The 17,464-nt window shown below is 37.2% G+C and overlaps 1 protein-coding gene across 6 annotated transcripts in view; it reads right to left on the bottom strand.

The window, feature by feature from the left end:
* The window catches only part of LOC123531449 (uncharacterized), a 107,208-nt gene that overhangs the window by 75,228 nt on the left and 14,516 nt on the right, over positions 1–17,464 (bottom strand). For all 6 annotated transcript variants that reach the window (XM_045312433.2, XM_045312425.2, XM_045312452.2 and 3 more), the window contains exons 2-5: positions 13,133–13,425; positions 9,643–10,458; positions 1,342–1,613; positions 322–515 (exon numbers count right to left, since the gene is read on the bottom strand). In XM_045312433.2, the coding sequence (XP_045168368.2) occupies positions 322–515; positions 1,342–1,613; positions 9,643–10,458; positions 13,133–13,374 (1,524 nt within the window). In that variant the 5' untranslated portion in view covers positions 13,375–13,425. The remainder of the gene's footprint in view (positions 1–321; positions 516–1,341; positions 1,614–9,642; positions 10,459–13,132; positions 13,426–17,464) is intronic.

Below are 17,464 nucleotides of genomic sequence, written 5' to 3'. Positions count from 1 at the left end.
TTGCAGCACTTGTCAACCAATTCTTTCAGTTGAAAAAAAAACCCACTTGAATTTACTGTGAAATCATTAGTATAAAATTGTGTGGAAAACTAGTTTTCACCTACCATCAAAATTGAATCCCAACTAACTCACATTAATCTTTTTATCTTTAAATACTTAAATTCATAAATTCATGTCCAGATGAAACAGTTATAAGGTCATAAGTGCAAAGTATTATGCTAACAAAATTAAATGATTTGTAAAAAACTGCACAATTAGTACTGAAAATAAAACCTTTTAATATAACTGTTAACCACTGATTTAAGGTGGTTAATCACCTACCTTCCAGACTTGTTCAAGCTGGTCCTTGAAGTAAGCACCAAGTTCCTGTTTCTGTGCTGGAACAAGATTTTTACCATCTTCTGGTAGCTCTGTCCACCATTTCACACTCTTGTACATTTTAGAGATAGGTACTGGGAGACTGTGCATCCCAACAGGCCTTCTAACAATACCTGACCGTAGATGCTGCAAGCCACCTACAAGAAGTTACATTTGAAATGTGTTATATGGTGGTATTGTTCAATTAAGGTAGTTCTGCATGTTTAGATCAAATTTTTTCTACAATGTAGAATTTTATAAAACTCTGAATTATCAAAACTTCAGAATATACTTAGAAAATTCAGCAAATAAAAAAGATAGAGTCCTGTGCTTGATTTTTTGCAAGACTAATCTGAAAAATTCAGACATCACGCAATTTTTTTATAGGGGAGTCTATGGGAAAATCTCAACTTCCATAACATTTTTCGCAAATAGAAATTTTTCTACAATGTAATTTAAATGAAACTTCTCAGTTGTAAATAAACATATGACCTATAATGTGATGAAATAAAATGTATAGGTCTGTGTGGTTATTTTTGAGATACCTGACCATGATAAATTAAAAGTGAACCGCATATTTCAAGCTACTTTTCAGACATTATTTGAATTAATGAACGTGTCAGATGTTTTAATATCATATTTTAACTTTAGGAAGATAGTAACAGTGCCATTGCAATAAATTTAGTTGCGGGTTGCCATTTATTTATAAAATGATTTTCATTTCCGTCCCCCAAATCCAGGCTTTATTCTACGTTTTCCAGATAAATGACATTACGCCATCACTTCCGGTTTATCAAATGTGCAGAACTACCTTAACAAAGCAGAATACAAAATGCTAGATAAATACAGTTTTTACTTTTTACATTGTAGTTTAAACGCAATCATTTTTTCATTGATGTCAGTATCCGGACTACAGTGCAAGTAAAAATCAATTTGAATATGTAACCAAGATATATATGCATTCCAATAAGTGGAGTAAAATACCTTCTAAACTGGCAACACCATCTTTCTTGAAGTAGTCTGGAGTTTTCAAAGACCGGGAACCAAACAGGTGATACCTAAGGTTACTTAGTGTACTGTGTGTGACTGCAGAGAAGCTCCGTGACACCATTGACCGAGGACTGTCAGCACGTTTACTTTCCCCTTCGCCATTTTCACCATTCCCGTCAGGTATCAATATTCGTACCAAAGATTTGGGCCTACCTTCCATTTTGTAAAACCTATTTGACTTGTCTCCCTCTTTTGGTGGTTTAAACCTAGAAATGAAATAATTAAAATTATTTTGAATAAAAATAATTCATTTTATTTTTGCGAAAAATAGTGTTCCATTGTAATACTAGCTACGCCACTGCAGAGCGATTGTCACGCTTGTAGTCACAAAACCGGTTTTGATTCCCGGCTTGTTTTATTTTGATCTTTTGAGCGTAGTATGTGGGAACCAGTCTATGTAAAGAAAAACTCGAGCACACGTGTAACGCTCTCAGTCGAATTTTCACAAGACAGAAGTCTAGTACGACACTCTAAACTTTAAAAAATTCAAACTCGATCTTGTTTGCTAAATATGCCACGTCGCGGGCGAGAGAGAAGACGACCACCACAGCGTGAGGTAAATAGAAGAGAGCACGCACCAGTGCCGGTAAATAGACGAATGCCGGCGCCGGCTCCAGAAATTAGAAGGACGAGAGCACAAGCTCGTGTTCAACCGCCAGCACCAGCACCAGCACCAGTACCAGTACCTGAAAGACCTGACACTGATGACGAACAAGGCCTAGAGGCGGCAGGAAGAGTCCCACAACCGAGGAACGCCGGGCGGGGCACCCCGTCGGCGGATGACTTGAACCGGGGCCGGAAGCGAAGGTCAGATGATGCAGAGCTGGACGATTTTGGCAATGATCCCTTGCTACAGAACGATACCGGTAGGTGCCCTATTATAGATTTTGAACAATTAATGCAGGAATCACAATTTATTAACACAGGTTCTACCAGAAACCATGAAGTTCCAGGGAATACTTGTCAAATAGGGTGTGGCAATGCTAACGTGGCGAATGTTAATGTACCGAACCATTTATCACAATTTGCAAGGGATACCGTGTCGAGTTCTATTACCTGTTTACCTTCAGTCCGCACGGCTGATGATGATATTGCAGCGCACGTGCCAGCTATGTTGAAACAAAAAATTTGTAGGGGCGAATATGTCAATTTAGCGTTATTATTGAAGGGCGCAATTGAACTTTTAGATTATTGCAATGGAACAGTAGTTAAATTTAGCTCAGACGGTCGGGTTGAAACGGCGCAAAAAGAATGTAGGGAGAAAATTGAGGATATTGAAAAATGGACGAATGCTTTCATTATTTACATGTCCATCTATTTGTCAACTCACGCGGACAAAGTGTATGAAATGTTGCATTACATGTTTAATATCAGAGAAAGCGCTATTAGAAATGGTGGGTTCAGCTGGCGGGAATATGACCAGCAATTTCGTTTGCGCCAGGCCATTTCTCCTTCATCCTGGTCAAAGATAAATAACGACCTCTGGTGGCGCTGCATGCAAATGCGACCGGTCCTTAAAAATGCTTCAAATCCATACAGGTACACTTGTAATGACTACAATAAAGGTACATGCTCATGGCCTAATTGTAGGTTTGCCCATTTGTGTGCAAAATGTAACGCACCACACCCAGAAATCAATTGTGTAAGGTCAGGCGCATCAGGAAATCAGTTTCGAGCACAAACACACCAAAGCCAAAACGCATTTCGCGGAAGGCCTTTCGCTAGGCGCGGCTCATTTAGAGGACCAAGAAAAAATTAAGGCATGCACATCTCGGACAAAAGACGTTGAGCGGGTCACCCCGCTAACGTCTCCTAGTCATCTGGATATTCATAATTTAGCCAAAACTCCAATAAAAATCACATCTTTGAAGCATTATTTAAAATTTTACGATCAGGCTGAGGCAGATTTTATTTTAAACGATTTTACACATGGTTTTTCTATCCAATATACAGGTCCGCGTTTTCCTAGAGATGCTAAGAATTTACGATCTTCGTTGTTGAATACGGAAATTATCAAGTCCAAAATTAATAAAGAAATAGAAGCAGGCAGAGTTGCCGGTCCTTTCTCAGAACGTCCGCTGCCAAATTTGATTGTTTCACCTATTGGTCTTGTCCCTAAGAAAACACCCGGAGATTATAGGATGATTCATCATCTATCATACCCTCCGGGCGAATCTATTAATGACTATATTGATCCGGCATTGTGTTCGGTTCAGTACACTAGTTTTGACGAGGCGGTCAAGCTAGTCCAAGATCTAGGTCAAAACTGTAAAATGTTTAAAACAGATATTCGCAGCGCTTACAGACTGATACCTATTACACCGTCAGACTTCGAACTACTTGGTTTCTGTTTTTCAGGTAATTTCTATTTTGATAAAGCACTACCTTTTGGTGCATCCATTAGCTGCATCACTTTTGAGAGGTTTTCAAGATTTTTAGAATTTTGTGTAAAACGAAAATTAGAGTCAGGTGGGCGTATTCACTTTCTGGATGATTTCTTAGGGGCGGCAAAAAATTCAGAAATGTGTACCCGTGCTTTGGAAATATTTAGAGACACTATGTCTGATTTAGGTGTCCCGTTAGCGGATGAAAAAACGGAGGGCCCTACTGAGATACTCGTTTTCTTGGGTTTGGAATTAGATTCAATACAGATGACGGTTAGAATTCCTGTATCGAAAATTCAGGAAGTTATTAATAAGATCACTGAAATGCTTCCCCATAGGAATACAACACTGAAAAGGATGCAGTCTCTCATAGGTTCTTTGAATTTCTGCTGTCGCGCAATACCTATGGGCAGACCATTTTCACGCCGTTTGATAAACTCTATTTGTGGGTTAACAAAACCCTATCATCATCTACGGCTAAAAAATGAAATCAAATTAGATCTGAAAATGTGGCTTACTTTCTTAAAAGACTTTAACGGTATCTCATTATTTCATGACAAATTTTGGGTCTCGAACGCAGATGTGCAACTCTTTTCAGACAGTGCAGGTGGTGAAGGTCTTGGGTTTGGCATATACTTTAAGGGTCATTGGTGCCAAGCTAAATGGCCTTCAGACTGGCACGAGTCGGGCATAACCACAGACATTACGGTTCTGGAACTTTTTCCAATCATGGTAGCATTATTTATATGGGGCTCCGAGTTAGCGAACAAAAAGCTCAAATTCAACTGTGATAATATGGCAGTTGTTCACATTTTAAACAAACTGACTTCAAAATCTGAAAAGGTTATGTGTTTGGTTAGACTTATAACATTGAGATGTTTAGAACTAAACATATGGTTAAAGGCTACTCACGTCCCAGGTAGTAATAACGACATATGCGACTCTTTATCTCGCTTTAATTTACAGAGATTCAGGGACTTGGCACCAGAGGCGGATCCCGAACCGCATCAAATACCCAGTTTTCTATGGCACGTCTTCGATTCAGAGCTAGACAGCTCCTCGACACAGCTGTAGCGCATAATTCATTACTGACGTATCATACGGCGGTGAATTCATTCGAAAGATTTAGATCAAACTATACATTTCCAAAGTTGTGGCCGATCCCCGTGTCCCACGTCTTACTTTTTCTAGCCAACTGTTTTGAAAGAGGGTTGTCCCCTAAAACAATTGCAACTTATTTAGCAGGTATTAATTATTTTCATAAACTACGTGGTTTCACTGATTTTAGCCGAGTATTTATAGTAAATAAACTTTTAGAGGGGACTCACAGAAATAGGCACACTAGGGATGAGTGAGCCCCTTTAAGGAAACATGTTCTGGAGAAAGTTTGTAATGTGCTATCAACATTTTGTAACGACAATTATGAAACAAAACTATTTTCAGCTTTGTTTACGCTAGCATATTTTGGCTTATTTCGTGTGAGTGAACTAGTAGCGCCACGTACATACCATTTAGGTAATGCATTGCTTCGTGATGATGTATCGTTCATGCATAATAACTGTTATGTCATTATCAAACTTCGCCATTACAAGACAAATCAAAGAGGAAAGCCAGTTCTGATAAAAATTCCAAGGCAAAATGAGACTATATGTCCGGTTTTAAAGCTCATAGCTTTTTTGGAATTACGACCAATGTATCAAGTAGCACTGTTTTGTCACCAGAATGGTGCAGTAGTCACGAGGTCACAGTTCACTGACGTTTTGTCGAAAGCTATAAGCAGAACATGTTATAGAGGGGGTAATTTTAAATCACATAGTTTTAGAATAGGCAGGGCTACTGATCTGGCAATTCAAGGTGTTTCTTCGGAGATAATTATGAAGATGGGAAGGTGGTCGTCTAATTGTTACAAATTATATATTCGAAATTAATTTCACTTACACAGATCCTTACCAGACTTATATATGCCAAAATCCTCAGTTTTTCAACCATGTGTACAGCTTAAGAATGTGTTGGTCGTGTTTCTTATTGCCTTTGTTATGTTAACAATTAGGGCTCAACTAATCTTGTCTTATCTTTCTATAGACGTATGGATCTTAGGGGATTCCATTCCCTATTGGGCTGGAGTTCGTGCCATGGCTACTGGCAAACCCAATTTGAAATTAAATGATGTGAAGATAGGCTGGTGGGGTGTGAGAGGTCTTGGCTGGCAGGGATTTAGACACCAAGTGGAATCACAAGTCCTTCTATGCTCACCACCAAGAATGATCATAATCAATCTAGGTGGGAATGATTTAGTTTACCTAAAAACACCAGCTATCAGGGAAATCATTCAAAGGGAGGTAACCTACCTTAGAGATGCTTTACCAAATTCAGTTATCATTTGGATAGACATTCTCCAAAGAAAGTCATGGAGGGGGACCAATATGGGCTACAAACCTATTGAACAAAAAAGGAAAAGACTAAACCGTTTAGCACGCAGGATTGTTCTAGAATCGGGCAATGGAGACTATGTATCTCCAGATATAGACGATAAAACTAACTTTTTTCGTGCAGACGGTGTGCATTTGAATGATGTAGGCTTGGAATTTTACTTAGACTACGTTAAGGACATTATTGTAAAACATATATCCTAATTAAAAATAAATTCATAATAAATGAATAAGTTACTGAATAGTATATACGTATTAAACTGGCTTCTTGTTCAATTTTGTCGGTGTATGTGTCATACTTTTACTTTCCTTACTCTGCGAATAAGTGCTCAGAATTTTGGGGGATAAATTGGCGTCAATTTATTGTGGCCGAAAAAATTCTGTCGATCGGAGGGTGACCGAATGTGTTATATTTTTGTTAAAATCTGAATATTAGTAGTCGCCAAAATTAAGATCATGAATCTAAATGTTTCTCGGATTCAGGTTTCTGATCAGGCGCCGGGCACCCGCGCGGGTCGGGGATCTACAATCCGGGTAGCGCGAAATATTTTGTCCGGTGGCTAATGCGTGGATTACATAGCTGTTAACGTAGTATTGCTGTTGCCGTAGTATTGCTGTTGTTGTTTTATGGCTGCTGACGTAGTATTGCTGTTTATAATTGCTGTATCAGTCCGACGTTTGCATAATAATGTTGTTGCATAGGTATTGTCCTAGTACTGAGACAATATCTACTTAGCTTTGCCTGATGAAATCATAGCCTTTGTGTCCGTTATAGTTGGCCTGGGTGATACCAAAGTGTCGCATCGGTATTAAACTAGCATCGCGTTGCTTAGCTGTATAGTGAACCGCTCCAATAGCTGTCAAGGTCATGCCACCATATTAATTTCCTACTTTGATAGCGTTGATGTTAAAGCAATCGTCCGGTCTCCTTTCGGTCCACGGAATTTCTAACAATCTGGCGGGGCACCCCGACAGATTTATTGAGTGACCACAACATGCCACTCTTTAATTGTTGTATCAATGATTAATGTACTGGATTCTGGTATTGTATATTCCCTAAAAGCAAAGTATTAGACAGAATAAAAAACAAGTGTTACACGTTTGTTTTGAGTCATTTATTTTGGAGTTATAAAATAATTAAAATTATTTTGAATAAAAATAATTCATTTTATTTTTGCGAAAAATAGTGTTCCATTGTAATACTAGCTACGCCACTGCAGAGCGATTGTCACGCTTGTAGTCACAAAACCGGTTTTGATTCCCGGCTTGTTTTATTTTGATCTTTTGAGCGTAGTATGTGGGAACCAGTCTATGTAAAGAAAAACTCGAGCACACGTGTAATGTCTCAGTCGAATTTTCACAAGACAGAAGTCTAGTACGACACTCTAAACTTTAACCCACCCGCCACACCCCAAACTTTTCTGTTGATTTTAACAACATTAATGTTTAGTAATAGTTTAATCATAAAGTTGTTTTGAACAAATTTACTGTTTTTGTTAGTTTGTATGTTCCAGGAAGTTGCTGTTGAACTGAGATTAGGAGATAATGACGTCACACACAATCCAGTCAAATGTTGATGCATGACGTTAAACTGCAGAGATGAATCGGATGTGCTCAGAAGAACATGTGTCCATGAGAGATAAAATCTATTAACATTTAAGCATTCATTTGGATTTAAATCATGAACTTCATTTGGTGCAGTATGTTTTTACTATACGTGACTTCATATATTCCGTGCCGTGCAGTGTCAAAGACAATATAAGTTTGTTATAGCTGAAAAACGTTAATTGTGAAATATTATTACTTTTTGTTTAGTGTGTAACAGAAGTAACTTTAAAAACAGGCATCTTCTTAAGGATAATTATAAGATCTATGAACTAAGTCACTCATTTAACTGTCTGTACATATATATATCTTAGCCGAAAAAATTCTGTCGATCGGAGGGTGACCGAATGTGTTATATTTTTGTTAAAATCTGAATGTTAGTAGTCGCCAAAATTAAGATCATGAATCTAAATGTTTCTCGGATTCAGGTTTCTGATCAGGCGCCGGGCACCCGCGCGGGTCGGGGATCTACAATCCGGGTAGCGCGAAATATTTTGTCCGGTGGCTAATGCGTGGATTACATAGCTGTTAACGTAGTATTGCTGTTGCCGTAGTATTGCTGTTGTTGTTTTATGGCTGCTGACGTAGTATTGCTGTTTATAATTGCTGTATCAGTCCGACGTTTGCATAATAATGTTGTTGCATAGGTATTGTCCTAGTACTGAGACAATATCTACTTAGCTTTGCCTGATGAAATCATAGCCTTTGTGTCCGTTATAGTTGGCCTGGGTGATACCAAAGTGTCGCATCGGTATTAAACTAGCATCGCGTTGCTTAGCTGTATAGTGAACCGCTCCAATAGCTGTCAAGGTCATGCCACCATATTAATTTCCTACTTTGATAGCGTTGATGTTAAAGCAATCGTCCGGTCTCCTTTCGGTCGACGGAATTTCTAACAATCTGGCGGGGCACCCCGACAGATTTATTGAGTGACCACAACATGCCACTCTTTAATTGTTGTATCAATGATTAATGTATTGGATTCTGATATTGTATATTCCCTAAAAGCAAAGTATTAGACAGAATAAAAAACAAGTGTTACACGTTTGTTTTGAGTCATTTATTTTGGAGTTATAAAATAAATACAATGTGTTTATAATTGAAACATATTCAATTTTGATGTTTATAAACTATAGTTAATAATTGAATAATTAAAGAATTACTTTTGTTTACAGCTTAACTTGTTATTCAGCTGAAAATATAGTGTTCTGAATCTATGTATCTAACACATTTGTAAAACAAGGCTACTTTGAGTCATAGAAAGGCTGTATATTTAATTAAAGAAGTGGAGTAAAAGTCTATATGTAAATCAAGTTTAAGATACAAGCAACACCATTCTTATTATTAAATAGCAATCAAAAGAGTTGTTGGAGGACAGCAACACTTTACTATTCACAACCCATGTTACTAGTTAAGTTATTAGTTAAACTGATGAATACCAAAAAAAAAAAAAGGGCATTACTTTGTGAAGAGGTAAAACAAAATTAAGGGACCTGTGCACTGCAAGTCATATCATCATAGTGAACAAGTGCATGAAGTTTCAATCAATTTATCAGATCAACACAGTGAACAAGAGTGTTAAGATCTGATCCATTCCTACAAGTGGTCACTGAGATATCAGCTTACACACAAAGCTCAAACCAAATTGGGACGAGGATGTGGACACTGATGAATGAGTGAGTGCAACAGCTCTACCTGTTCTTAAAACGGTTGAGCTAACAATGCAGCACATATGAGCTAAAGCCAGATAAACACCTATTGATATGTGATGTTCTATCAAATGACAAGATAAATGTAAAAGTCTATTTCTAACTTACTTCCTGTATTTGTCTAGAACTGACATATCCACTGGTTTCTCTTCTGCTACTGTTACAGTTGTCTCTGTGTAGTTGTCTTTATAACTCTGACTATGGTGATGCTTGGGCAGTGGTACTACTGCAGTAGCATCCTTTGCTTCAGTTACTGGGACTTCTTCCTTTCGTTTTTCATTTGGTTTGGGGCCATCAATGTGGCCAGGCTGTTCAGATTCTAATTCTGGTAGTCTTGTCTTTTCTATTTTGCTCTGAATAGATTTCTCTCTTTCATCCATGTGATCAACAACATGGGCCATTGCCTGTTGCATTATGCTACTTGCAAGGTCCTGAGCATAAAGTTCAGATGGTTCAAACACTTGTACAGTCTTTGGAATGGATTCTTCTATGATCCTTTTAGCTATAGAATCAGCATAAGAGTCAATATCACTGAATTCATCGTCAACATTAGTAAACTCCTTTGTTTTCTCTTGTGGTATGGTAGATAACTGTTTCTTCTGATGTGTTTTACCATCAGCAAGTTTATCTTCAAAGTCTTTCTGATCATGTGAGGCAAGGATTTCCTGGTTGGTATCAATAACAGATTCCGGAGTCACAGCACCAGCTAAAGTTCCGTCAACATTAAGTGATCTTTGATATTCATTACCTTCCTTCCGTACAGTTTTCTTTTTCACCTTTTTCTTCTTTTTCTTCCTGCCCTGTTTATCCTGGATATGTTTCAGTGGGGTGGAGGGGTAATGATGTTTTACTGCTACGGTGTAGTCTCTGTGACGGATTGGTTCTAGTGTGGTTGCCAGCATATCCACTTGCCGCACAGAACACCTGAATTTAAACAAGAGGACCATGATGGTCCTGAATCGCTCACCTCTTCCCACATGACCCAGTTTTGAGTATGACGTCGTTTTTTCTATTATTTGACATAGTGACCTAGTTTTTGAGCTCATGTGACCCAGTTTTGAACTTGACCTAGATATTATCAAGATAAAAATTCTGACCAATTTTCACGAAGATCCATTGAAAAATATGGTCTCTAGAGAGGTCACAAGGTTTTTCTGTTATTTGACCTATTCACCTAGTTTTCGAAGGTACGTGACCCTGTTTTGAACTTTACCTAGATATCATCAAGGTGAACATTCTCACTAATTTTCATGAAGATCTCATGAAAAATATGGCCTCTAGAGAGGTCACAAGGTTTTTCTATTTTTATACCTACTGGCCTAGTTTTTGACCGCACGTGACCCAGTTTCGAAACTGATCTAGATATCATCAAGGTGAACATTCAGATCAATTTTCATGAAGATTCATTGAAAAATATGGCCTCTAGTGAGGTCAAAAGATTTTTCTAATTTTAGACCTACTGACCTAGTTTTTAAACAAAGTTGACCCAGTTTCAAACTTGACCTAGATATCATCAAGATAAACATTCAGACCAACTTTCATACAGATCCCATGAAAAGTATGGCCTCTAGAGAGGTCACAAGGTTTTTTTATTATTTGACCTACTGACCTAGTTTTTTAAGGCACGTGACCCAGTTTCAAACTTGACCTAGATATTATCAAGGTGAACATTCTGACCAATTTTCATGAAAATCCATTCAAGGGTATGGCCTCTAGAGAGGTCACAAGGTTTTTCTATTTCAAGACCTACTGACCTAGTTTTTGATGGCACGTGACCCAGTTTCAAACTTGACCTAGATATCATCAAGATAAACATTCAGACCAACTTCCATATAGATCCCATGAAAAATATGGCCTCTACAGAGGTCACATTGTTTTTTCATTATTTGACCTACTGACCTACTTTTTGATGGCACGTGACCCACTTTCGAACTTGACCTAGATATCATCAAGATGAACATTCTGACCAATTTTTATGGAGATCCATTTACAAGTATGGCCTCTAGAGAGGTCGCAAGGTTTTTCTATTTTTAGACATACTGACCTAGTTTTTGACCGCACATGACCCTGTTTCAAATTTGACCTAGATATCATCAAGATGAACATTCAGACCAACTTTCATACAGATCCCATGAAAAATATGGCCTTTAGTGAGGTCACAAGGTTTTTCTATTATTTGACCTACTGACCTAGTTTTTGAAGGCACGTGACCCACCTTAAATTTGATCTAGATATCATCAAGATGAACATTCAGACCAACTTTCATACAGATCCCATGAAAAATATGGCCTTTAGAGAGGTCACAAGGTTTTTCTATTATTTGACCTACTGACCTAGTTTTTGATGGCACGTGACCCACTTTCGGACTTGATCTAGATATCATCAAGATGAACATTCAGACCAACTTTCATACAGATCCCATGAAAAATATGGCCTCTAGCGAGGTCACAAGGTTTTTCTATTATTTGACCTACTGAACTTGTTTTTGAAGGCACGTGACCCACTTTCAAACTTGACCTAGATATCATCAAGGTGAACATTCTGACCAATTTTCATGAAGATCTCATGAAATATATGGCCTCTAGAGAGGTCACAAGGTTTTTCTATTTTTAGACCTACTGACCTAGTTTTTGACCGCATGTGACCCACTTTCGAACTTGACCTAGATATCATCAAGATGAACATTCAGACCAACTTTCATACAGATCCAATGAAAAATATGGCCTTTAGGGAGGTCACAAGGTTTTTCTATTAATTGACCTACTGACCTAGTTTTTGAAGGCACGTGACCCAGTTTCAATCTTGACCTAGATATCATCTAGTTGAACATTCTGACCAATTTTCATGATGATCTTGTGAAATATATGGTCTCTAGAGAGGTCACAAGGTTTTTCTATTTTTAGACCTACTGACCTAGTTTTTGATGGCACGTGACCCAGTTTCGAACTTGACCTAGATATCATCAAGATGAACATTCTGACCAACTTTCATAAAGATCCCACAAAAAATGTGACCTCTAGAGTGGTCACAAGTAAAAGTTTACGGAGGCACGGGCGCACTGATGCACGGACAGACGACGGACACCGCGCGATCACAAAAGCTCACCTTGTCACTTTGTGACAGGTGAGCTAAAAATAAGAAATAAATTGTAGTTTTATCTGTTTAATATAACAGCCAAGAAAACAGCTATTAATTTATCAAAAGTTATGTAACTTAATCTCCTCTACTTGTATTTCTTTCTAGTACATCAACTGTATTTGTTCATAATACTCAAACACTTCAAAATATACAGCAAGGTCCTTACATAACTATGACAATGTTTTAAATATACTTATGTAAGCTATAGCTAAACAATATATCAGTGCAAATTTACAATGACAGAGAGTGTAAAACACAATTAAAAATTATATCGTCTTTATTCTTTAACAGATTCTTATTTTCTGCTGTAACTAAAAAACAAAAGAAGGAAAAAAATTTTTCCCAGCAATTTAATCATAAATCTTCTTACTGTTTGACATATCAGTATGTCCGACTGTTATAATGTACACTGTTTAAATAAACAGTAAATCGTTTAATAAAACACTGAGTTTTTAATTACCTGTCCACAATGCCACACAATAAGACTTTCTGTTGCCATGGTCTCCAGACTTCATACCACTCACATACAGTCTTGTATATCTGCTGATTGTTGAGAGTGGAGAAACTCCGGGACACCTGCTTTCTATCCACAGGCACAGGTGGTAAATGTACTACCCCTTCAAAATTGCCAAACCTCAGTCCATCTGGGTGCTTTAAGAAGGCCGCCCGTGTATGCTCTATGGGGGCAATGAAGGCTGGCATTGTGCATGGGCTTTGATTTAGAGGTATAACTGATCAAGTCACTTGTTTCATCTGAAAATACACAAGAAGAAAACAGAACTGTTAATGATTTAAAGAAGTAACTACCAGCGTATTATCTGTATAATTATACAGAGTCACTTCCATTATACACTCAAGACAGTTCTTTGACACTTTGATAAATAAAAACTAAAGGCAGTGACTACAACTCCATTAACTATCTTCTAAAGGCAATGGCAACATCTCCGATAACCACCTGCTAAATGCAGTGACTACATCTCAAATATTTATCCACTAAAGGCAATGACTACAACTTCAGTATCAAACTGCTGAAGGCAGTAAGTACTTCTCCAATGGCAAGTACTACATCTCCAATATCCATCCACTAAAGGCAGGGACTACTTTTCCAGTATCCAAGCACTAAAGGCAGTAACTAAATCTCCAGAAACAATTTGCTAAAGGCAATGACTATATTTCTAGTATGCATAAATGCTAGAGGCAGTAACAATCTGCTAAAGGCAGTGACTACATTTTCAGTTACAATCTGCTAAAGGCAGTGACTACATTTTCAGTATCCATCCACTAAAGGCAGTGCCTATATCTCCAGTAACAATCTGCTAAAGGCAGTGCCTACATTTTCAGTAACAATCTGCTAAAGGCAGTGACTACATTTTCAGTATCCATCCACTAAAGGCAGTGCCTGAAACTCCAGTATCCATCTGCTGAAAACAGTGACTACATCTTCAGTATCCATCTGACAAAGGCAATCACTACATATCCAATATCCATCCACTAAAGGCAGTGACTATATCTATAGTAGCAATCTGCCTAAGGCAGTAACTAAATATCCAGTAACATTCTGCTAAAGACAGTGACTATATTGGAGTCAAGAAACCTGGCCCAGAGTGGTCAATTCACGATGCAATAATTTATGAAGATTTTTTAAGCATTCAGCATGTTCAGTACAATAATTCCTGTGAAACATACGTACATGCAAAACTTTCAACAAAGTTTCTAAGTTTAAAACAAGCACAATTTTGGCAAAATCTAAGTAAGTTATGAATGAAATCTGCCAGGAGAAATCAAATCACGATGCAAAAGATTTGTGTTGAGTTTGAAAAAATTTTATCAAGTAGTTTCTGAGAAACATGCTTACATGCAAAACTTTCACAAAATTTCTATGTTAAAAATGGTTACTATTTTAATATAATCGAGTGTTATGAAACTGGCCATGTGAGATCAACTCATGATGCCAAAGACTTGTGTGAAACTTGAAAGAATTGGGATAAACCTTCTTTATCTTACATGCAAAACTTTTAATCAAAATTAACAAAATTCATAAGTTAATAAGGCAAATAATTTTGTAAACTTAAAACTTGCCCTAAAGGGCCATCTTCTTAATGCTAAATACTTAAAGTGTGGAAATTGAAGCATTCAGCCTTGTAGTTTCTAAGAAATCTGCTTACATGCAAATGTTTTTGTGATGAGGACACTGATGAATGGGTGATAACAATAATCATTTCACTTAGCCTAGTCCTGCTAAAAAGATATTACAGAAAAACTGAACTATCACCTATGGTTTTAACAAATACTGGTATATGATTCTCAGTAATAATTTAAGATATATCTAAATAATGTTTTTAGGGACTCATAACTTTTAAATCTGTCCCTGACAAATAATATGGGTCCCATCTCAATGAAAAAAAAAATCCAAAAGCACCAATCATCAAGATATGGCCAAATGTTTGTAAAATTGACAAAATTTGACAACTGTGTTAGTCGTAAACAATTGTATGATATGCAAATGTCATGACTAAACAGCAATTCAAAATTTCTTCAAATAAAATACAGCCACATGCGTGTAAGTTACATTAAAGACTTATAATTTATAAAGCTATGCTTACCTTGCACACCTTTAACGAATGTAGTTTTAATTTGTTTCAAGTCATGTTCACTTTCGTTTTTCCGATCGCAGTAACGTAAGAGTTACTCCCTTCAGATATTTGAACAAGAAAAACCAAACAAGAGGGCCAAGATGGCCCTAGGTCGCTCACCTAAGAAACACTCCATAACAGTGTAAAACATGTTTGACCTAGTGATTTCAGGGAAACAAATATTCTGACCAATTTTCATTAAGATTGGACCAAAAAATTGGTCTCTTGTGATAAAACAAGCATTTTCTTAGACATGACCTAGGTTTTGACCCTAGATGACCCATGTTCAAACTCGACCTAGATTTTATCAAGGCAATCATTCTGACCAAAATTCATGAAGATCAACTGAAAAATACAGCCTCTATCACATACAGAAGTTTTTTCTTTGATTTGACCAAGTGACCTAGTTTTTGACCTCAGATGACCCATATTCAAATTCGACCTAGATTTCATTAAGGCAATCAACCTGACCAAATTTCATAAAAATCAATTAAAAAAAACAGTCTCTATCGCATACACAAGATTTTTCTTTAATTTGACCTAGTGACCTAGTTTTTGACCTCAGATAACCCATATTCAAAATTGACCTAGATTTCATCAAGGCAATCATTCTGACCAAATTTCATGAAGATCAATTGAAAAATACATCCTCTATTGCATACACAATGTTTTTCTTCGATTTGACCTAGTGACCTAGTTTTTTACCCAGATGACCCATTTTCGAACTCGGCCTAGATTTCATCAAGGTAATCATTCTGGCTAAATTTCATGAAGATCAGTTGAAAAATACAGCCTCTATTGCATACACAAGGTTTTTCTTTGATTTGACCTAGTGACCTAGTTTTTGACCCCAGATGACCCATTTTCGAACTTGGTCTAAATTTCATCAAGGTAATCATTCTGACCAAGATTCATGAAGATCAATTGAAAAATACCGCCTCTATCGCATACACAAGGTTTTTCTTTGATTTGACCTAGTGACCTAGTTTTTGACCCGAGATGATCCGTTTTCGAACTCGGCCTAAATTTTATCAAGGCAATCATTCTGACCAAAATTCATGAAGATCAATTGAAAAATACAGCCTCTATCGCATACACAAGGTTTTTCTTTGATTTGACCTAGTGACCTAGTTTTTGACCCAAGATGACCCATTTTCGAACTCGGCCTAGATTTCATCAAGGTTATCATTCTGACCAATATTAATGAAGAAGAATTGAAAAATACAGCCTCTATCGCATACACAAGGTTTTTCTTTGATTTGACCTAGTGACCTAGTTTTTGACCCGAGATGACCCATTTTCGAACTCCGCTTAGATTTCATCAAGGTTATCATTCTGACCAATATTCATGAAGATTAATTGAAAAATACCGCCTCTATCGCATACACAAGGTTTTTCTTTGATTTGACCTAGTGACCTAGTTTTTGACCCGAGATGACCCATTTTCGAACTCGGCCTAGATTTCATCAAAGTTATCATTCTGACCAATATTCATGAAGATTAAATGAAAAATACAGCCTCTATCGCATACACAAGGTTTTTCTTTGATTTGACCTAGTGACCTAGTTTTTGACCCGAGATGACCCATTTTCGAACTCGGCCTAGATTTCATCAAGGTTATCATTCTGACCAATATTCATGAAGATTAATTGAAAAATACAGCCTCTATCGCATACACAAGCTAAATGTTGACAGACGACGGACGACAGACGACAGACGACGGACGACAGACGCCGGACATCGAGCGATCAGAAAAACTCACCTGAGCATTGCTCAGGTGAGCTAAAAAAACAAACGTTCCGATTCTCTCAAAAATGAACAATATTTATAACAAAGTCATATTTCATTCGCAAGGCACATGCCAGGTAAGAGAAGCTTTTATGAATTATAAGTATTTGTTATAACTTACATGTATGTGGTTGCATCTGATTTGTAGACCTAGCTTCTAAACAGGTCCCAGAAATGTCATAAATTAGCAATATAGCTAAATCTAGCTATATACAGAATTAGCTACAAAACCAATAACAATAACAGAGATTAATTCTTTCTATTAATCTTGTTTATTCTGGCCTAAATCCGAAAGTATGGTTTAGTTATAGTTTAGGTTTAGTTGCCACAACGCTGCATCATTGCTATGGCTAGTATCGCGAAATTTCGTA

This window comes from Mercenaria mercenaria, chromosome 1, assembly GCF_021730395.1.
Source record: "Mercenaria mercenaria strain notata chromosome 1, MADL_Memer_1, whole genome shotgun sequence".
Lineage (NCBI taxonomy): Eukaryota > Metazoa > Mollusca > Bivalvia > Venerida > Veneridae > Mercenaria > Mercenaria mercenaria.
Note: the sequence above shows the minus strand (reverse complement) of the source record. Positions and strands in the feature narration are given on the sequence as shown.